This window comes from Medicago sativa, chromosome 4 (genome assembly GCF_051527215.1).
Source record: "Medicago sativa cultivar Bolivia chromosome 4, Bolivia_mono, whole genome shotgun sequence".
Classification (NCBI taxonomy): Eukaryota; Viridiplantae; Streptophyta; class Magnoliopsida; order Fabales; family Fabaceae; genus Medicago; species Medicago sativa.
This window is the reverse complement of record NC_140752.1, coordinates 64,383,089-64,406,352: the sequence shown is the minus strand read 5'-3', so window position 1 is coordinate 64,406,352 and position 23,264 is coordinate 64,383,089. Positions and strand designations below refer to the sequence as shown.

General features: G+C 33.0%; 2 protein-coding genes across 4 annotated transcripts; both read right to left on the bottom strand.

Annotated features, from left to right (window-relative positions):
• Positions 1-1,182: 1,182 nt before the first annotated feature.
• Positions 1,183-4,292, bottom strand: LOC146930699 (transcription factor PCL1-like). 2 transcript variants are annotated; one of them, XM_085702163.1, is made up of 2 exons: positions 2,944-4,292; positions 1,183-1,582 (listed from the first exon to the last, which is right to left on the bottom strand). In XM_085702163.1, the coding sequence occupies exon 1, from the start codon at positions 3,961-3,963 to the stop codon at positions 2,983-2,985; it is 981 nt and encodes a 326-aa protein (XP_085558289.1). In that variant the 5' UTR covers positions 3,964-4,292; the 3' UTR covers positions 1,183-1,582; positions 2,944-2,982. The 2 variants fall into 2 exon arrangements, with proteins under 2 accessions (XP_085558289.1, XP_085558288.1); XM_085702162.1 differs by having other exon boundaries at positions 2,959-4,292.
• An 11,426-nt stretch (positions 4,293-15,718) lies between these two features.
• Positions 15,719-22,106, bottom strand: LOC146930698 (pumilio homolog 2-like). Of its 2 annotated transcripts, XM_085702168.1 has the most exons (10): positions 21,095-22,106; positions 19,391-19,925; positions 18,463-19,177; positions 18,235-18,376; positions 18,053-18,160; positions 17,732-17,944; positions 17,531-17,641; positions 16,980-17,174; positions 16,260-16,434; positions 15,719-16,166 (listed from the first exon to the last, which is right to left on the bottom strand). In XM_085702168.1, exons 1-10 carry the CDS (start codon positions 21,734-21,736, stop codon positions 16,129-16,131), a joined length of 2,874 nt encoding a protein of 957 aa, XP_085558294.1. In that variant the 5' UTR covers positions 21,737-22,106; the 3' UTR covers positions 15,719-16,128. The 2 variants fall into 2 exon arrangements, with proteins under 2 accessions (XP_085558294.1, XP_085558293.1); XM_085702167.1 differs by having other exon boundaries at positions 18,463-19,925.
• Positions 22,107-23,264: the final 1,158 nt, after the last annotated feature.

Here is a 23,264-nt window from a genome sequence, read left to right as displayed (position 1 = left end):
AAATAAGCTATAAGCTCGTTGTAAAAAAGTGTTACCAAACAGAGCTTTTTTTGTCAAACGAGGTTATATGCTAAAAGCTAAAAGCTCATTTTAATGGCTTACCAAACAGACAAGGCATTTGCGCCTTGGTGATGATTACATGGCCTCCACGATTCTTTTATCTATTGAAAAAAAGAGTGATCTCATAGGTTCTTTTTGTTAGTCCATTCAATTTTGTTTTAGCTCTGTTTGGTAAAATTAGCTGATAGCTGATAAGCTAGCTGATGGCTTTTAGCTGATAAGCTAGCTGATGGCTTTTAGCTGATAAGCTAGCTGATAAGCTAGTATTGTATGTTTGATTCTAAACAATTTTTTTTTTGAGGGAATTGATACTAATTAAGAGTTAAATTTAAAGCAATTAATGTTTGGATTCATTCCTATAAAAATGAGTTAAAACAATAAAATCTAGTGCAATATTCAATTCTATAATGAAAAAAAAATACAGGTACCAGCTAATCATCCAATTGTAACCTCTAAAATCAATTTTGGTTCCAACAATAGAACCAAACACGCATCCAATTAGCAAATCAGTATAAAATATTTACAAGCTTAAACAAGCCTTATCCACAAGAAAGGCTTCATAAAGTACAAATAAATATTTTCCTTAAAAAAAAAAAAGTACAAATAAATATGCTACCCACCAAGAAAAAAACAAATTAGCAAAATTTTCAAACTGCATAGATCTTGTTCAAGAGGGGTAACCTTGGCGCAAATGGTAAGGTCACGGGTTCAAGTCCTGGAAACAGCCTCTTGTGTAAAAACAGGGTAAGGCTGCGTACAATACACCAAATGGTGGGACCCCTTCCCGGACCCTGCGTATGCAGGAGCTTCAGTGCACCGGGTTGCCCTTTTATAGATCTTGTTCAAGCTCCTAGTTCTTTTGATCAAGGGATAAAACCTAGAATAATGAATGGTCACAGGTAAAACAAGAATTCTCAAGGTTGGGGTGCGTGTGTAAGTTTTGTTTTGTGCCTCTACTTACAAAATATAAATCCCCTTTCCACTCTCATTGTAACATTTCTAAAATGAGAACCTAGTCCTACACACCCAATATAAGAAAATGGAACTTATCTGACAAATAAAATAATACTAATCAGGAACATTAAGATATACTAATCAGGAACATTGATACCACAGAGCAGGTTACAAATGGCTGCTGACTGTTTTTCAGTCTCTCTTTTATTCAATGTAGCAATGGTTCTGAAGAAGAAGGTTAACACTTTCAGGAGTACACGCACTACACGGTATAATAGCACTTTACGATTATGAATCAGAGAACTAACTAGTTTAGAATTTACTTTAGAATCAGCTATCTGTTTAGGTAGACTAGAAGAAACATGCCTTAACTCACAATCACCGCCTACATTTACGTGACAGGAATTAGATATGTGTGCCAAGAAGTTTGTAAATCTGTGACACAGTACATACTTCTGATTCAAATTGTAATTTAGCTCCGTGGAATCTTCATATACTTCCTCAAGAATTTGTTTGTGCAATGTAGAGGATTTTGATTCAGCTACTACCAACAATCAAACATTTGAATCTACAAAAAGGACATCACATAGAAAATGCATATAAGTTCTACTTCCTCATTAAATATACAATCAATAAATTGCAAGAACTGAGAGTGTTGATCAATCCGGGCAATGGTAATATAATATAAATCCAAATGAAGAAATGCATTCTTAGCAGTTAGCACCAACAAACAAAACAAAAGTATCGCAATTCACAAGAAAATCCAATGAAATATGTATTTTCCAAATCAGACAGCAAAGACCATCCTAAAAAATCGCTATAAACAAAGACCAAATCTGATATTGTATCACATGTATAAATACAACTTTACCATATGCGGATGACAGCACAATGAAATGGGTAAGGACAGCATTAAAGTGACCCACCAATCATTTACATTAAATTTTGATCTCATAAATAATCATCTAGTACCTCAATGTAATGCACTAAAAAACAGAACAAAGAATCAAGTTCATTGTTATTCCCACTACCCACATAGTAATTTAATAAACTTTACTAAAAAACACATTCGCTTAACTCTGTTTCAACTAAATGCACAAAAGTCTAGTCTACAATCAAGTAATAGGTGGGTATGAGAGTGAGTTCTGTTAGGATTGATTTATTTGAGCTTATCTACTAACACAAGTACTTGTGAGACAGTTTGGGATAGCTTATAAAAACATCTAATGACATGCCCAAAAGATGTTTTCAGTTTGTACCTACAAACTATACAAAATAGCTTATGAACACAACTTATAACCTACATGAAAATAATTTAACTTGATTTTATGTTTTGTTATAGAAATAACTTACGGGGTGTGAGCTAAATTTTCATCTCATAGGTCATAAATAATCATCGGGCACCTCAATGTTATGTACTAAAAAACAGAACAAAGAAACAAGGTAACATTCACCTAACTCTGTTTCAAGTTTTCAACTGAATGCACAACACAGTTTACTCAACTGACATAACCAGAAATTAAGTAATAGGTATGTATAAGAGTGAGTTAGTTACCCAAACCATTGCAAACTTACATAAAACCCAAAAATTCAATCTTAAGTAAATAAAGTCATGTTGAATAAACAGTTTAACCAAGCGCTTATACCATACATAAGCGCTTGAGATATAATTGCTAATGTATAAGCTATTTCTATGCCAACAGATAAAATAAAGTCAAACTGTTTTCTATATAACCTATAAGAGCTTAAGAAAATAAGCTGAAACAGTCTATGTACATGTCATACGCTTTCATAAGCTCTCTCAAACAGTCTCACAAGTAATTATATGCAGTTACACTCAAATAAGTCAATTGAAACATACACCAATTATGTTCAAAAGAATAAGAAACACCAACTATTCTTTGGAAGCACAATGAAAAGTGATGGTACCATGTGATTGCTGACCTGAAGAAACGAGCAGAACCCCTTTTATTTATTACTATCATTGGAAGACATATGAGGATGAGAATGTGGATTCGGAGGCCAATCCCTATGATGCATCATATTAAATGGATGCGAGCGATAAGAGCTAGAACCACCCGAAGGAGGAGGCAAACTCATCCCCATATGCCCATGTGGATGATGTCCCATACCAATCATAGGCGGCATTGACATCATACTCGAAGGTGGTGGTGGATAAGGCATAGGAATCGTCACAGAATGATGCGAATGTGAATGAGAATGCGAATTTCCATGTCCATTTCCATGCCCTCCATTCGAATGATTAGCATTTGAATGTGAATGAGAATGATTAGCAGAACCGGTTTCATGCAAACTCTGCGGCACAGGTGTAGAAGCAAAAAGATGATCAGAAGAAGAAGGTGCATCATTTGACAGCCCTTGCATTCTCTTCAAATAAAGACGATATTTCTGCAAATGACTAGCAACATTTTCTCTTGTTAATCCTTCAACATTCATCAACTGCATAATCGTTTTCGGAACCGCGTTCTTTATCCCAAGATGAGCAACAACATCCACAAATCTTTTATGTAGCTGTGGGGTCCACACCAACCTCGGCCTTTTTATCGTCTCCGTTGTTCTAACAGCCGAATCTGCTTCAGCTTCCACTTCTTCTGTAACAGAATCTATTTTCCTATGTTTTCTTGAATCCGAACCTGATCCATCTCGCTCGGGTTCTTCGTCTTCTTCAACGTCTTCTACTTCGCTGGACACGGGTTGATTGATTTGATGAGTGATTGTTCCGGAGTTGCTTCGAAGAAGAGAGAGTGTGTTGCGAGAGGCGCGGTTGACGTCGAAGAGAGTACGGAGAGGCTCCGGGGAGATGCTGAAAGCGGAAGCGAGCTCCGGTGGGATCAAAGCCATGGAAAGAGGAGTGAGATCGTGGAGGTTAGGGAGACCCTTTTCCCACTCCGTTACACGTTCTTCGTCTGTTCGAACCTCTTCACCCATTCAGTTTGTTTCAACAAATAGTAATTAATTAAAAAAAAAGTATATAATATAACTGTAGCAAAGTTTTCGGGTCTTGTTGGATTTTTGGATCCAGAAAGTCAAAAAGGGATTTTTGGATTTGGATGAATGAATTATGAATGAAGGATGAAATTGAATGGTTGAAGATGAAGATGGAAAATTGAAAAGAGAAGAAGAATATTAATAAAGAAAGAAAAAGAGAATTTAGATATTTTTGTGAGATTCGGGGAAGTGTGTGTTTGAGATGAGAAGAAGAAGAAAAGTGAGAAAGAAGGAAAAGATAATAATGAAGGAAGGAACACAGCTGAGTTATTTTTGGATTTGAGTCTATAGTTTATAATTTTAATGAAAACTAGTATGGATACCCGTGTCAAGCACGGGCTAGAATTTTTTCATATTTGAGGGAGATAATGTTGTGATGTATCAAATGTAAGTTATAGTCTATCATTGAGTAGAGGATTGAAGGTTGAACAACATATAAGTGAAAAAATTCATACACTTAGTGTCTTAAAATATTGGGTGAAAATGTGGTAGCATTCTTATTTGTGTGGTTCTTCTCTATTTGATTCAACTTTGTGGGGAAAGCGAGAGTGATTCAAGGTGGTAGATCACAGATGCAAAAAGTCTCATACTTGAAGAAGAAATGTTAATGTGTCAATTGTGAGTTAAAGTTTTGCATGAACGCAAGAGTAAATTTTAAAGAACATTTAAATGATATACCCATATACCTAGCTAATTCCTTAAAGTTCTATATTGGATGGAATAGTAGATTTCGAAGAAGGTATCAGTAAAAAGACTCATAAACTTGATGCTATAAGATACTTTGTAAGGATGTGGTATCAATCTCACTCGTGTGGTTTCTAGTATACTGTGAGAATCATACCCAGTGTAGGATTCCCTGGTAGTTCCAAAATTATGATGAATTTTTTTGTTAGTTTTTGGATCCCCGGTAGTCCCCCAACAACTCAATATAATCCGTATACTTTCACAGACAAAGCACACACTCCTTAATTTTTTCCCTTATCATTTCTCTTATGTTAAAATTCATTTTCATACTATATTTTTATTCAACCTCTATTATTTTAAATTCCTTTAATTTTGATATTTGGTGGGATGTAACAATCGAAAAATGCAGATGTGTTATGTTAAGTTTAGAAAATACATGCTTATTAAACATTTTAAAATTATATTGAGTTTTTTTAATTAAGTCTAATTTGTTGGTAAAATAATTACTCAAGATTCCTCAATTCCTTCAACAAATCTATAAAATTAACGACAACTCATATTATTCACTACTCTCTTATGGACAAAACACACTGCATATTTTTTTTCTCTTATTACTTCTCTCATATCCAATGTCCTTTTTCGTATTCATTGTGTTTCTTTTAATTTTCTTTATCTCTTCTCGTGAAAGAAAGGAACATAAACATACATCCACGAAATCATCATCAACCCAAATTTTTGAACATGTTGTGTCTCTATTTTACTTTCCATGACTGTGTCACATAATTAAGAAAACATGTAATCACACAGTTGGTTAAAATATGGTAACATTTTCAAGTGTGAGTTAACATTCTACATATTGGATGAAAGAGTAGATTTTGATCAAGATAGAAATGAGATGACCCATTTACCTAGTGCCTTAAGTTTTTTTGTGAAGACGTAGTGTCAATCTAACTTGTTTGGTTGCTATTAACATAACATGATTATCCAACCTAATGTAGGCTCTATTGGATGGCCTAACATTATGATAAACTAATTTGTTAGTTTTTGAATGTCATTTGTTTGATTTTTTTTTTTATCTTAAATTTTAGTTATTAGATGTCATTCGCTTTAATGCTATATTTTTTATTCAAACTTAATATTTTTTTCAAATTCATTTACTTTTGGCATTTGATGGGATTTTACATTAGACAAATGCAGATGTATTATGCTAAGTTGATAAAATACATGCTTATTAAAAAATTTAAAATGATATAACACTTTTTTTGGTTTAGTCTAATTCTTCTTCTAGAAAATATTAAATTTAAGTTTTTCCATGTTGTTCTCTTTCATACCATTTATTTCATTCAACTTGTATTATTTCAAATTCTTTTATTTTGGTCTTTGGTAGGATTTAACCTTAGAAAAGCACTTTTATGTTATGTTAAGTTGACAACATACATGTTTATTATACATTTTTAAATGATGTGGTGTGTTTTTAATTGAGTCTAATGTTTTGGTAAATTAATTATCGAGAAATTCTCAACCCTTTCAAGAAACTCATAAAATAACCAACAACTTTTGAAAAATGTGTTTCATAGTGTAATTCCAATAACCAAGAACAATTAAACCAATAAACTTTTTTCAGTAAAAAACCAAGATGAGAGATGGTTCATGTATAATGAATATGCTATTTATCATGATTAATTTGAATTAAAAATGCATTTTCTACTTCATTGTGATTTTCCGACTCTAAGGGTTTAATCTAGTGGTAAAAAGAAAAACTTTGGATTTAGAGGTTCCAACTCATGACAGAAAACACATTACATATCTTTTTCTCTTATCATTTCTCTCATATTCAATGTCCTTTTCGTATTCACTTTGCTTCTAATTTCATTTATCCCTTCTCATGAAAGAAAGGAGCGTAAACCTACATCCATGAAATCACCACTAGCCCACATTTTTGAACATGTTTGTGTCTCTATTTTACTTTTTATGACTACGTCACATAATTATGAATGCATAAATTCACACACTACGTTAATGTATGAAGTGTGAGTTAACGTTCTACATATCGGAAGAAAGAGTAGAATTTGATCAACATATAAATGAGATTACTCATATGTCTAGGGATTTAAGGTTCTGCGTGAAGATGTAGTGTCAAATTGACTTGCGTGATTGCTATTGACCTAACATGATTACCCAACCCAATATAGGCTCCACTGGAAATCCCGACATTATGATAAACTCTCAAGATTTAGTCTAGTTAATTGTGATTTTTCAACTCTCAGGGTTTAATCTAGTAGTAAAAAGACAAACTTTAGATTTAGGCTAGTATCATTGGAGATAGATGAAATCATATTTCATACCTTTCACAAAATCAACATTCGTCGACATATTTTTTTTTATGAAAAATAAAGTCAATATGATTTTTGTTTCTTATTTTATTAACTTTGTTAAATATTATACCTCAAAAATCGTTAGTGCAATGATCATTAAAGAGTTATCCCATGTACATTTTTATTTATAAAATTAGACATAAAGGCATTAAAAAAAGTGTTATTAAAAGACTTTTACATGCATTATGCTATTAAAAGGACACGACATATATACTTTAAAAAAATTTGAAATACAAACTTTGTAGAAAATTAGTAAAATTGGAATTTAAAAAATCACCGGTTATTGCTCAAATTTAATTTTGGGTAACATTCGATTCTTCTTCAAAACTTTATTATTATTATTTCTATAATTCTATGATTTTTCCATTTTATTGAATAATCTTTCCTAAAAAATGTTTTCGATTGATCTTTTTTCTTTTAGAATATGCTAAAATTTAGGCTTTCATTTTGAATCAAAAAGTTGAGATTTTTCATTTTTAATTTTTTTTAAATTTACAATTTAAAAAAAAATGATAAAATGTTTAGATGAGTTAGGCTTCGAAAGCTCATCAGGGTCAAAACAAATCTCATGGCTCAAAGAGCATTTAGAGAGGTACTTGTAAATCATTCACTAAAGAAGTCCTCACGCAAGCACACCATAAGTTAAATCAATTACCTTGCAGTTAAGTCAATTCTTTACCAATTGAGTCTACCTTCCTTTGTAATGCTACTATTAGTAATTTAGTATTAACTTATAAAAAAATAAAAATTAAAGACATGTTACCATATTTAAAAAAAAAAACATGATAGCAAATATTAATACTAATAATATCATTCAATTCTCCTTTTAAATATTGTTGTTATTACTATTTCTATAATTATATGATTTTTCCATATTGTTAATTTTTTTTCTTTGGCTTAAATGTCACTTTGGCCCTGTAACTAACTTTAAAGTTCAATTTAGTCCCATAACTTTAAAATTGGTCAATTTAACCCATAGACTTATCTTAAAATCTCAGTTTGGTCCCTTAATTTTAATATAAGTCAAATTGATCTCTTAACTTGTGTAAGTTAGTGCAACTTGATCCTTTATCGTATAACCAGATCAAACTTTGTTAGTATCATGAACAAAAAAACACCATTAAATAGAAGCAAATTTGTATGTAGTACAAACCTATGGAATATCATCTTTTAAAAAAGGAATAGATGTAAAAATATGATGAGATATTCAATTTCATTATTTTTAGAAAAGTAATAAAGACCGTTTAGTGGAAATTATATTGTTGTATATTGTATGATTATTTTTAGGGAAAATGATAATGAGCATTTATTCCCTAAAATAATAATAATGGGTATTTATGTGTCTTTATATATTTTTTTTTTTGTTAACCTTATGGTTCCTAAGAGAAGAGTTCAACCGCGAAGTAACTAAAATTTGGGTTTTCCCAAAAAAATTATTTGATGGAGTTCATAAACAACTTGAGCCAAAATAAGTGATTTTCATATTTATTTTTTAAAATTACTATGATTACGATTTCAAAATCAATCAATTTTAATTTTTCAAGTTTGGAGAAGTGTTTTAAAAGAATTGTTTTTCCGTAGAAGTTAAGGATGGAACGAATATTGTGGAAAGAATTAAATATGGAGTCGTTTTTAAACCATTTCTGATTATAAGTTTTAATAATAGAATGGATGCTCCTTTTAAAAAAAAGAATGAATACAAAGATATGACATTGATTAAAACATTAATATTTTTTTCTAAAAAAATTTAATAATTTAATAATCATTAATTAGAATATTATTTTTAATAATAGTATGAATTCATTTAAATATTTCATAAGGATGAAGGAAATAAAACTAAAAAAAATCAAATACATTATACACTAAAGGTCTTGTTTTTGTTTTTTATTTATACACCCATTAATTAATTAACTTTGTCCACTCAAATATCTATTTGTTTTAATTATAAAATATTAGTCTTGTTGTTGTCTGTTTTAAATAAATCAAAGGAGCCATAAAAACAATTTTTTTTGGTATCTACAAAAGAAAATAGAAACATGAATAGAGATTCAGTCAAAAACAAAGAATATAGAAAAAAGCACCAAAAGAAAAATTTAAAAGAAAATATGAATAGAAAATAGCAACATAAGAAATCACAATAAAAAGTAACATGTCATTAAGAAATAAACAAATAAAAGAAAAGAGAATGGAGTTGAAAACAATGATTTTTTATGGGAGGAAGATGTAGATGAAAATAATGAAAAACAAATTGTCTCTATATAAAGGAAAAAAATCATGTCATTATCAATTTTGATTGGCTCATGAAAAATAAATGTGTCATTGATCCATTTTGATTGGCTAACAAAAAGTAAATGATTCAATATCCATTTTGATTGGTTGATAGAAAAACATTAAATGAGATGAAGAGCAAGAAGATGTCACGTGTACTATCGCTTATAGAAGTATACTTTTGTATTATATAAAGATAAAGATAACGCAATAAATGTGAAAAAAGGGAGAGAAAAGTACAATATGTTATTCGAGGTGGGGCAAGTGGCGGTGCCAACGTGTACCATTTAGCCAGGTATTTTAGATCCTGTTTTTCAGAAATATCTTTCTCCATTTCCTTATTTTCCTCTCTCAATTGCAATAAATATTTATTGAGGTGGGGCAAGTGGCGGTGCCAACGTGTACCATTTAGCCAGGTATTTTAGATCCTGTTTTTCAGAAATATCTTTCTCCATTTCCTTATTTTCCTCTCTCAATTGCAATAAATATTTATTCTTATTTATTCTCATAAATAATTGTATTGCTTATATCTTTGGTGGTCGTCGGGGTTGAACCTCGAACATTGCATATATTATGCATCGTCTCTACCAACCGAGCTAAGCTCATGAGGATGTATTGCTTATATCTTTGATCTCTCTAATCTACAGTTCCACTTTTACACAAATTAAATAATTTTAATTTCAAAATTATCATATGTCTTATGTTTGTATTTTTTTAAAATATTTTTATATCAATTACAGTTGATAAAAATGATAGCTTTTATTATAACTTCAGTTTAAATCTGAAATTCCAAAATTGACAAATTATTCATACATGGATAATGCATCGTAAATCTTTATTGAAGTTTGTGGTTCAAATTTTGTAGAGGTGTGTTTCACTTGATCTAAATTTCTCTTTGTTAAGTAACCTAGCGACTAAAGAAATTCACTTTTAAGGTGAATATGTGGGATGTCTGGGATTCGAACTCTAACCCCTGCATATAATATGTATTATCCCTTACTAAGTGAGCTAAGGGGACCAGTTGATCTAAATTTTTATTTATAAGAAAACCGTTTTTTTTTTCTTTTAATTTTTCAATCTTCCTCTTCAACATTATGTCTCTTAGAGTGGCAGCAAAGATAAGTGCAAACCATTATTTCTAACTAGACTCAAACCATAGAAAATAGTTATAAGTTAAGTATAAGTGTTATTTGTTGTCCCAAGAAAACAGTTAAAATCATTCACTCAAGAACCATCACCTCTTTTAATTAAGCCTTATGCTCCATTCTGACCCGGATTACCAAGGCAGCTCCCATCCACATTTAGGACAAAGCAACTATCTCTCGATGGATGCCAAGAAACCAATCTATAGGAGCATTATGATGAACATTCACACTAGGGAAGTAAATCGAAATGAGAGCAGCTAGCATTTCAGTAAGTATCATTGTTATGCTGGTGATTGCTAACATCAAAGAGTTGTTGAATTAGAATCGTGAAGTAAACCTTTCTCATACTCTTAGAGAGAGCAATGCATGTGCGATTTTTTTTTTACAAAGTTTGGTTCTAGAAATGACATCAAGACGAAGATTTGGAATCACCCTCCTGAAAGCTTAAAGACTTTGCTTCAAAATGATGCCTTGTGGATGATGCATCCTCGGCCTTAGTCATTTTCCGTTATTTTTTCTTTTGTTTTTCTTGCTTTTGCATTTTTACCAAAAATAAAACATTATGTCTCTTACCCCTGCCCATGTCCAAATGTGAGAAAAAAAAGTTTATGAAAGGTTGAAGGCAAGGTCCTCCATTAACATTTCATTTCAAAAGGTAAATGACACGTTGAGTATATTTTATTTCTATGAGAATCGTACGCGAACTCAGTTTATATAAAGTCTGTCAATTTTAAAATTTCAAATAGTAGGTGAACTTAGTTAACATGTAAGTACATGAACTGAGTTCGCGTAAACTACTGATAAGTGCTAGAATGTAGTAATTATGTTATATTTATTAAGCACTTTTGGTTACTTGTTTTACAAGTTATCCAAGGAAAAGCCATGATAATGTGATAAAATGCATTATTAGGTTCCTTATATCTTACTTGACCCAATTGTGCAGGAAAAGAGTGAACAAGACAAGAATCAAAGAAAGAAAACTTAAAAGAAGTGCAAAGGCTAACTCGCCATAGCGAGTATAGCCGCCATGGCGAGAAGTAGTTCCAGAATGTCATCATCCAACTCGCACCCAAGCTCGCCACAACGAAACAAAAAAGCGAGATCTCGCCATAGCGTAGGAAAGGCGAGCAAGAGGGCGAGAAGTAGTTCCAGAGACCATGTTTCAGAGGATTAGAGCTCGCCATGGCGAGAAAATCTTGCCTAGTGAGATAAGACTGTTGTAGGACACTGAAGGATGACGTGGCAGAAACCCAATGGAAAAGAAAGGTCAGCTCGCCATAGCGAGCATATCTCGCCTGGCGAGTTTGTGAAATTATGCAGAAGTATAAAAGCCCATTTGTACATTTCAGAAAGATAATTATCACACTTGTAGAGAGAGAATAGGGTGAAAATTACTGTATTTCATAGAGCAAGAGTGTTAGAAGGTGGATTCATCATTTGTTGGGATGAATCTTAGCATGAATCTCATTTCTTCCATTATTGTAATGTTGTCATGACAATGATCAACTAAATCTCATTTGTTGGGATTAGAGGTACTTGATCAAGCTTAGATGTAATCTTTTGATCTTTGAAATATATGATTCTAACATTTTATATGATATTGAGTTTATTCTTGCATTTCATTCTTACGTTTGATTTAAATGTTATTGAAAAATACTTTTGAATCTAGGGTTAGAATAATCATCTATCAAAACAAGGATTCTAGCATAGGATCTGTGTTTTGATAATCACACAAAGTATCAGAACGTATTGCTATCAGATCGTTTAATAGATTGAAAAATCGTCGATTAAACGATACGATTGATCTCACAATATCATTTAGACATGAATGATGTTGTCGGATGATGCGTGGTAATATCGATAAAAAGCTAGAATCCATATATATGATCATTAGGGTATATTTGATGCTTGATTGACGAACTCTAATCCCAATGCTTTTACTCCTTATTACTCTCCGTTTTATTATCGCATTTTAGTTCAAATATTTTTAATAGCAAACAATCAATCAAACCCTAACTTAAAATGATAATCGGTGTTGAACGGTTTATGGTATCACACTAGTCCATGAAGAGACGATATAAAAACATACTTACTTTTGATACTACATCAACTACGCAAACCAAGTTTAGTTAGAGAGATATTATTATGTAAATTGCTTATGCAAACCCAATTTATGTAGAGTACTTGAACCAAGTTCATAGACATATTATTGTGTAAATTGCTTAAGTAAACCCAATTAATGTTGGGACAAATAACATGATTAAATCGATAAACAAGTTCATAGACATATTACAATGTGTTTCAAGTATAGTGTTCATCGCTTGTAGCCTCAGTGGCGGAGCCAGAAAAAAAAGCTCAAGTGGACCACTAAAATTAATTATAATACATAAACACAAATTAAAGTTGTAATAAGCATTTAATTACGAAGTTGAAATGACGGAGTTTGACTAAAAAGTTAGGGTGAATAGAATACTTATAAAATTACGTATTTAACAACTACTATAAATTATGAAACTTTTTTATACATTACGGCTGTTAAGTAAGAGAATTTTCAGTTGACATGACAATATGCCAAGTATAAGCATCACAAAAATCATGTATGCCACTTTTGAAACCGCGGAAAACTATAATCGTTGAAAAAATGTTTAAAGAATCGCAAAATAGACCTATAATTGAATTATTTAAATTTTTCGGGTGGACCACTACACCACTTTTCGGGAATTTGGATTAATCGAAACCTAAAACCAACACAAAATTGTATAAAATCTCACAAAGTAGACCTATGATCGTTAATTTTTCTTATTTTTCTGAGAGGGCTGTGGCCCACCCCAGCCTATGAATGGCTCCGCCACTGGTAGCCTCCTCCCACCTCTTATCACCTCAAAATGGATCATACACCACGAGTAGCAAAGAATGTCGAATTGTGTTCAGCGTGTGACACCAAGCTCAACTTAGGGAATAATAAACAAATCATACACCAACATACTCAAAAAGAAAATTATAAATAAACTAGTTTAATAAGCTCACTCTCTTTCGGGTAAATCAACAATTTTGAATTTGAATATAGTTCTAATGTAACAGTGTTAAATTTTTTGATAAATTTTTTGTCATTTATTATAATTCTATCCGAATCAAAATATTAGCATCTACAATAAGAAGAGGATACTCGAGTCATACCAAAAACAAAGTTTAATAAGCTCACGAGTGAGGTTAACTTTTCTAAAAATAATGGTATGTACGTATGCAACTATGCATCAAAACTACTATTTTACATACAACTTGCCTTATGCCTGCCTATTTTTAAACTTATCGATTTTCAAACATAAATAAACAAAAAACGAGTAGATAATGTTATTTATAGATAATGATCGTGAAAGATACAGCTGAACCAATGAAAAAACTTATAAATATATCATTTCAAATCTTTTACGCCAGGACCAACACGTATATATCTGGAATGCTACTTCTTTCGTATTATTAGTGTCTTTTTAGGTCAGCCATAAGACCATAAGGCACTTGTTGTGAGGCATAAAGTATAGCTTGACCCTTCTTAAAAACATGATTAATCCTAATGAATTATGTTTTTTTAAGAAATAATTAATTATGATTAGTTATGTTGAATTCGTGACAACGTATCCAACATCATAAAAAATAGGGTCATGTTAACCAGTGTTCCCGGGGCACTGGTTAAGGAAACCAAAAGTGGAAATTTTAAGTCAAAGAGCATTTTTTAAGCTTTTAATGCAATGACAGCACAACTTTCAATGCAAGATACTACTATATTTAACTCCATAACCAGTGCCTCGGGGGCACTGGTTAACATTTCCCTAAAAAATATAATCACGGTTTCGTGTTTTCCATTGATATGAGAAAAAGTAATGACAAAAAATATAATCCGTGCCTAAGTTGTATGTTTATATGGTGTTTTTTTAGGGAATGTTTATATGATGTTGCATGTCAAACTGTGTGTCCACAAATCATTTCTTTTAAAAAAAATTGACTGCTCTTAATTTTTTTTTTAGGTCTAGACTCTTACTTAACTTATATTATGTCACTTCGGGAACATTAATTTTTATTTTTTCACTAAAAGTTATGTCATCTTTGAGATTAAATATACTTTTGCCACTTATAATATGCTCAGCTTTATATTTTAGTTCTTAGACATTGTTTGTTCAAAATTATCCCTAGATATTTCTCTTCACATTATCAACATCAAGGTATGACTCGATCTCCCCTAAAAAAGAAAATAATTATGCCTCAGTCTAAATCTCTTTCACTCACCTTAATTATTATATTGATGTGTTTGCATACACATTCTCCACCATTGGACATCATTCCTGTCATGGATTCCGGCCAAAATCCTCCATTTACGAAGCATTTCTTCCATCGATCCATCATCATTGTGAAATCTTATCTTATCCAGGTTTCTAGTCATAACATTAATATTTAAATTATATGGTATTTGGGGTTTCTTTTGCACGTTTTCCTGCAAGACTTGGATTTCTTATTATAAGATATCCTGACCGATATGAAATTTCATTATATTGTGGTACATGGTTTCCTTGACCTTATACATGAATAATTTAGATGAAACAAACACAGCTGTTGTTGACAAATAAAAATGATGTATTGATGACATATACAACGTATTCAGTTATCAGAAGGGCAAGCTCAATGGTGAATCCCCTTAATAAGATGTTACACGACAACAACAAAGAAAAAACATATAGTTGAAGTTGAAACCGTGACATCTATCAAAGCTACCAACTATTCCATCATAGAATGTTGGAGGTAACAAACTATTTGGTGACCAGAAACCTTGTTGCTTTGAATGAGTAAATTTACTGAGTTGATCAATCAATAATACCAAGTCGTACTGTAAAAAATTACTACAAAACAATAATACCAAGTCGTACTGTAAAAAATTACTACAAAACAATTGCTGACATCAAAATAGGAAGATGGAGAATCCATTTCTGTTTAAACTTTAAAATAGCAATTTGTCAGCAAGAAGCCATCTCTTGAAAGTACTAACATGGTTCAAGGGGAATATTATTAGCACTCACATATTTTCCTACGTGTTTTTTGTCATACTTGAAAGAAGTGTAATATTTCTTTGCCACTTCAAGACATATTGAATAAAAGCATGTCATGGCTTATAGCTTATAATGATAATAAAACAAAAGGTTACCGTCACATTCTTCCATAAGAGAATAAGGGAAATGAACCTTAAAGAAAATTTATACTCATAATTAAAGGACAAAAGGTCTTACAACCGTACATTTGATAAAGAAAAAGAAACTGTCAACAGCTCTCCACATAGCATCATTTTTGTACAGTGCGTAAAGTTGTAAACTACCTCACCATTTTATACTCTTTACACCGTGAAAAAAGGGCTTGTATAGTCATCAGCATCATCATATTTTCATCTTCTCTGCAGGGAAACATCTGAACCTCATCTTGCTTGAAATCTATGTATAAACTTAAAGGCTACAAATGTACACATTTTTGCAGTACAATTAACAACTTTATTTTCAATCAGCGGAAACACATAGGCTCTTGATGAAGAAGCAGCTTGCACTAGGCTCAGTTAGCTAGCTGTACAAACAAACATTATTTTCTCTATGTCACGCCTAAGCAGGTTGAGGAGTCTGAGCAGCCATTCTTCTCTCTGCAACAACAAATTACATGAACGGTTAACAAACCATTAACATGTGATGTGATTACAACGATAGAATAAGAATGGAAAGGATTAGATAGGTACCTCCAGCAGCAACAAGTTTCTCTACACGTGCGACGATGTGCTTTCCATAGGTATACTTTTTCAATGCGTTCAAATGAACCTTGATCCGCGAAAGAATCAACTCACGTTGATGGTCGTCACATGTTTCCAGCACCTTTTGGACAACATAATTTGCAAATTGATCTTTCATCATTGCCTGCATATAAGAGGGATATGATTTTAATTTTGCATAACATACGAAGAGGAAAACATCATAACTGAACAACTGACAAAATGGAATCGCTTTAGAAGTTGTGAGAGTTAACTAACTAAAGCATTCACAACCAGTCAAAGAATTATAAGGATGGTTGGAAAATCAAGAACGAATATGTGATATTGGCTTTGCTTTATTTGTGAATCATGTTACAAGTACAAAATAATATTAAAAACTATTGTTTAGTAATCACCTATCTCCACTAGAGAACCAGTTAAACACACGTGGTGAATTCTGCTTAAAGTGTCCGAGTCCCTTACCACTCAAATCAACCAAGTGTTAAAAGTAAAAAAAAGTCAAGGGATGGTTATGAGTCCAGCTCATGCAATATTAGGATTTGAAATAACGAGATCATTCATGATGATTTGAAACCTAAGACTAGGTATAATATCAAAAGCTTCCGAGACAGTGGATTTAAAAATGTATATTGTGGCATTAAACCTAAAATTGATGAGTAATACATATTAGATAGAGAGAGTTGAAAAAACCTGAAGAGGCTCATTTTCATCCGTGGTTCCAAGCATCTCACTGACTAGTATTTGGCGTTCTGCAGGACCACTGAAGGTCAGACACTTCTCCACAACATTGGAGGCAAACTTTTGTTGACTCATTTGAACTATCTTCCCTGCTAACTCCTTTATTATGGTAGAACGCTCATGAGGCTTCCCATGTTCCAGTACATGCTGTTATTTAGCGGAAAACAAAACAAAACAAGAGATCAGCCCACATGTTTAAACGGCATACCGTATGTATATCAAAGGAAGCGATAGCAAACACTGTAATGTTCTGGACGTGACCACAAAATCAGGCGGAGTGGAGACCAAAAACCCATATCATATTTGAAGAACCAACCTCAGATGGCATGTCAAAAGGATGTTATAATATAAAGCAACAGATTTTAAAAAGATATAAGAATTAATTATAAGTAACAAGTATCACTGAAGTATTACATCAGTTTTCAATACATTCATGATAAACGAAGTTAACTGATAAACAACAAAAAATTCCAGTAGGCTGAGTAGTAAGAAAAAGTAAAAACCTGAACAACGTAGTTGCCATACTGATCCTGTGCTAGCATGCTAACAGCGCCTAAAATCTCGTCCATAACTTTCTGCTGTGTTGCAGGGCTTTCACAGTGCTCCAGTACTCTCTGCCATGCAAAAGGTTTTTTATTATGTGACAAATGAGTTTTAGGTTCTTAATAGTAAAAACAGTAACATAAGCAGTTCAGAAATCTTACCTGTATCACACGACAACCGTATGGATGGGTTGAGAGTGTCACAACTTGATCGAAAAATGTTGAAACAATAAAGTCGATCGCATCTTCAGGGACACATTCAATACATTTTTGAATGACATGATTACCATTCTGATCACGAACACAACGCATGATATTACCATCAAGCTCTTTAACCATCTCTATTTTCTGATCCAGATCAACAACTTCAATGGCCTTGAGTCCATATTGAAAGGACAGAGGAAAACTTATGAGATATTCAAGAAAATAATAGAAAAGGAAGACATAAATATGTCAACTATTGCCAACCTAAATCATCAATACCTTCTGAATAACCCGGCAACCATACATCTGAAGGCTAAGTGTAAGAACATGGCCAATAAGCTTGTTTGCTAATTCTCTTCTCTGGGGTGCAAGTCCATGCTCAAAAAACTGCAAGATATCAACTACTGGTCAAACCAGATCCATGAAAAAGAATGATAAACCGAGAGAATAATAATTTTTACCTTTTGAACCACATAATTACCAAAGACATCGGTCATCAAAGCAAGAGCATGTGGCATGATTTCCTGATAAACCATGTTTTTTTCTTCTGTAGTTGCTGTTTCAAGCTTCTGTTGAATAAATCGGCTTCCATATTGATCGGCACTGCCAACGATCGTAAATTAAGTCAACTTAACTTTCAAGACGATAAAATAAAAACACATCAACAGACAAAAATTGAACAAACATACCTGAATTCAACAACATGTCCGGCAATTTCAGAGAGCTCAAAACACTTGGCTTTATTGCTTTTAAACTCTTCCAACAGAGAAGAAGCAAAGCTTTCATCCATATTCCCGGAATCTACATGCCAAGGTCCCATGACCCCAGCTAAGTTCCTCATTCCAGAAGCAAAACGCATGTTGTTCAGATCATTGTGCCTAATTGGACTTCCGGATCCAACTGGAGAACCAGAGTTTGCCATCGGACTTCCTGGATAAGACAACCCAACACCATATGCCGGATTTCCATAGTAACCATGGTGATTGGAGTTGCCTGATTTACCACCAAGTTGTGCATTGTACTGTGACTTTTGAGGCGAGAGAACAGACCCGAGGTAGGCTTTCTGCAGCTCAAGTAAATTCATGTACGAATTACCCAAGTAGTTCCTGTCCACAGAGGGGTCGTTAAGAGCAGCGAGTTGTGCCGCAGCATACTCTGACGTCCTCATATACTGAAGATACATCGGATCAACAAACGAAGCCTGAAGAGCACCACCAGCAATTTGATTTCCCATCCGACCAAGATTATGCACATCAGAAGGAGAACCAGCTCCCGAAGCCAAACCACCTCCAAGAATTCTCGAGTCCATTCCAGGGGATGCCATCATGGATGCAGCGGCAACGTTTTCAAACATCGGTGGCAGATTACTGGTGCCATATTGGTTAGTCATCAAGGATGTCAATGCTGCAGGATTTCCACCATAACCGCTTAAGCCATAATTAGTGAATGATGAATTCATACCATCTATAGACTGATATTGAGCTTGCATATTACCTCCTCCACTAAAATGGGAGGTAGGTGATCCTTTGAAATATGAGTTATTCAAAGGAGCAGTCGAGTTTTGTAGCTCAGCCTGCCTGTGCAGGGACAGATTATTAAGGTCTGACCTGCTCTTACCTGAACTTTGCAAATGCCCTGATTCAGAATTTTTTAGATATGGATGTTGCTTGCCGTGCTCTTGACCACCCTGCATACCAAAAAGATATCTCTGATGATTATCGACATCAGACTCAACCTGTGATGGCAAATGGTTTTCATCTTCTGCTGACAAGTTCATCCCGGATAAAGCAGCCACAAGATCTGCTGACTCGTTCATGCCAGATGAAACACCGTTAAATGAATCTGGACTGACAATGCCTCTCTTGTCAGAAGAGACATTTCTCCCTCCGCCAATAGGTGTGAGACATGGACTAGGAGCCCTTGCAATATGTTGTGGATCAGGAGTAGTGCTTCTTGACAATGAAGATCCTCCTAGTGCAGCAGCATAAGAATATGAAGCTGGCAGACCAATATTTTGTGTTGCAGATGATCCTTGAACATGAGCGAACTCTGCTTCAGAAGTATTTACTTTATCAACATTTTCATCGAATGCATTACGACTTGCTGGACGGGAAGGAAGGCCTGTGACGGGGGTGTTACGCTCCATATCATCCTGCAAAATTACCGGTCATAAGCTCTGGGTAGAAGAAAAGGGATGCAAGATAAACAAATCTAGATACCAGTTACCAAAAGTAACTGAAAATTTAAATTTAGAGAAGACAATGTAGCTGAAAATTTAGATTTAAAATTGTATTTGCCTCTACAGGTCAACAAATAAATACCAATTTCCATATGTAACTGAAAATTTAAATTCAAATTTAGATAAGAGAGTGAAAATGAAAATTTAAATAGAGAAGAGTTTGAATAACAAGGGTTTAAATAAAAAAACAAAAAAAAACAGACTGAGCCTACCAAAAGACTCGGTAATGCCTGTTTTTCTGCTAGTGCATTACAATAAAAACTTTCAAAACACAAAAAGAAGTTAAGAATAATCTGAATACACAGAGAAACAGTGAGATATGGCCAAAACATATTCTCCAAGACCAATATAAACATATACTCTGCCTCAACACTGAGAGGTATAAAAATGTGACATAAAATTCATCAAAACTGCTGAATGTGAGGTATATATCCTATACAACCCAAGTGGCCTGAAAGTAGTTTATTATAATATGTGCAAAATTTCAGCAAAAAAAAAAAAAAAAAAAAAAAAAAACCATGTCAAATGCTTTATATGCGGAATGCAAAAATTCAACTAGATGTAAGTGTAAAATAATCAGTATCAATGTTTTCTGCCAACATAAAACTAAAATGTTAGATACTACAGGACGACCGATCATAAAAGAACATTAGTGGAAGTATATGAAAATTAAGAAAAGATTAAGCCGAATGCATTGAATGATATGCTGCCATTTCCATCACAATGAGCTATAAATAATGGTAAGCCAAAAGCCAAAGATGCATATTGTCAGTTAGCATTCCATTAATCAAAAATTTAGAACAGGATCATACATCACAACATTAAAATCAAAATCAAAACTTCCAAACAGATAGAATGATATGAAAAGTATAGACTGCATTATTGATTTCATTAATCCAATACAGCCTTAAATAGCAAAAGTACCATCTTTTGTACCCAGCAGAAAAAAACAAATGAACACATAAATATGTTATCAACCATATCAACCAACCTTAACAGCAGAAAACAACAAACTGAGTTATTATCGAAGTTAAAAAAGAGTTAATAAGTCAAAAGATAACAAACAAGAGATACAAAACTACCTGAAAAATTTCAGCAAGGCTCTTTTGTTTGCTTCTAAGTCCCAAGCTAGGCAAACCAATCAAACCATCACCACCCCATTCAGCAGAACCTCTGGTCTTTTCATTCTCCACCTCACTCCTTTCTTGCTTCCTAAAGTTAAAACCAGGTGGCGTCGAAAACATTGACCTACCACCACTATCATCAGTCATGTTACCTTTCCTCCTATCTCCAATTCCACCTACAGCTGAGGCCCCACCTTTAAGCCTTTGTTGAAACCTCCAATCTTCCTTTGACAACAAAGGAGGTGGAAGCCTAGGATTCAAATTCACATTTGAATAATAGTATTGAAGATAAGCTGGATCAGACCTAAGCTCTTCCTCAGAAACAACACCATTCACATCTTTATTCCCAGGAAAATCTGAAAAACCACCAGCAACACCACCACCACCACCGCCACCAAACAACCCTCCAACAGCATTCGAAGAACCCTCCACAGTAGGAGGAGCTGATCCACTCCTAAATATATTCAACTCTCTTTCGCGATCATCGCCTTCTTGCCTCCGTTGTTCGCGGAGCAACATTCCTATTTCCTTCTCCAATTCATCACCAAAACAACCCTCGTTATTGCCAATCACTGGTCTTCTTCCCAACTCAGACAACATTCTTAAAAAGCTTAACTTTATATCACCAAACACTAACACACATAAAACTAATCACAACACAACCCACCAAAAATTATCAAACCCTAATAACAGAAACAACCTAAAAATTCAAACTTTCTTAATCACAAAGCATAAACAGTTACAACCATAAAAATTCCAACTTTCAGCAACTAAAAGCATAAAAATTCAAACTTTCATACAAATTCAAGAAGCTAAAACAAAACTATGCAAAGCAATCAATAATTAACAAGGCTAGTTTGCATAATCATTACTGATTGTGACAAAAGTTGAGGTTAAGAATGGTGCAATAAAGAGAAAAAGAGGAGAGAGGAATTTGAAGCTGGCGGCGATTGGTTCTTGCAAGAACCTTAGGGTTTTGTTCCATCTATGAGGATTATAAATACACTAACGATGATAGCACCAAAAACCCAAACCCAACAAAACCAAACCAAACCCAAAATTTTAATTTTAATTTCAATTTTTTTTCTTTTTAAGTTTATAAAGTTTATTTTTTTCTCATATAAACTTTATGAAAATTGTATCTCAGAAATATCCAGAATTTTATTATTATTTTATGTATTTCCTAAACCTTAGGGTAATTGACCAAGTGATAACCGACTAATGCCAACACTAGAGAGAGAAAAAAAAAGTTTAGTTTTGTTTTAATTTTTGTTTTTGTTTTTGTTTTTGTTTTGTTTTATTTTTCATTCATGTGTGTTTCAGAACACAATATCTATGACTATCTGACACGTAAGTGAATTAGATTCGGGTAGATCAGTAAAACATGGCAAAAGTACAGTAAATTATGCTCAACTTAACAACTCTATATTCGCTTCTGAAATGTTGTGTTGTTGTGATGAATGTTATGAATCATGATTATGTTAGTTTTTTCCAATTTCCAAACTCTATTTCTAGCTTCTGTTACTTCCCTTTTTATTACTCAAAATAGTAATAATACAGCAATGGTATTTCTGGTTACTAGGACTCACATTCCTTGGGTAAATTGGGATTGTAATTGTAATTCAATTCCTTGGGTTTGACCCAGTATGAAACCCATTCCTAGTAATAAAAGCAATTTATTCATAAATTCAATGCTGAACAACAATTTATTGACTTTTTATGAGGTAAATACAGTAATTTAATTTATTTGGTAACCTTTGTCTGCTGATATTTTTTGTTTGGACCAATATGCATGTTGATATTTACTCACACAGTTAATTTGTGATTAAATAAGGTCACCTATATCCTCTAAAAATAAATAAGGTCACCTATATCCTTCAAAAAATAATCTCACCTATAGAGAGAAAAAAATGTACTGCCATTAAATAGGGGTACAATAGCCCTAAAAAAAAGTAAAAGCGAGCATTGTACATATGGGTGAATTACGGAAATAGATAAATTATTTCATGTACATTTTTTGGTCACTGTTATAATCAAAAAATAATATTTTCAATTCATTTATTAAATAATGTATATGGTTTATAATAAAGATTATATACATGACAGCAGGAGGGCGCAACATTGGTGG

What these genes read in the sequence shown, in the direction of transcription:
- LOC146930698 (XM_085702167.1), bottom strand. Translation starts at nt 21,736, where the DNA reads ATGTTGTCTGAGTTGGGAAGAAGACCAGTGATTGGCAATAACGAGGGT. An exon ending in GCCTTGCTGAAATTTTTCAG is followed by an intron (nt 19,926 to 21,094) that starts GTAGTTTTGTAT and finishes GTAATTTTGCAG; the next exon opens with GATGATATGGAGCGTAACAC. An exon ending in GTAATTATGTGGTTCAAAAG is followed by an intron (nt 18,161 to 18,234) that starts GTAAAAATTATT and finishes GATATCTTGCAG; the next exon opens with TTTTTTGAGCATGGACTTGC.
- LOC146930699 (XM_085702163.1), bottom strand. Translation starts at nt 3,963, where the DNA reads ATGGGTGAAGAGGTTCGAACAGACGAAGAACGTGTAACGGAGTGGGAA.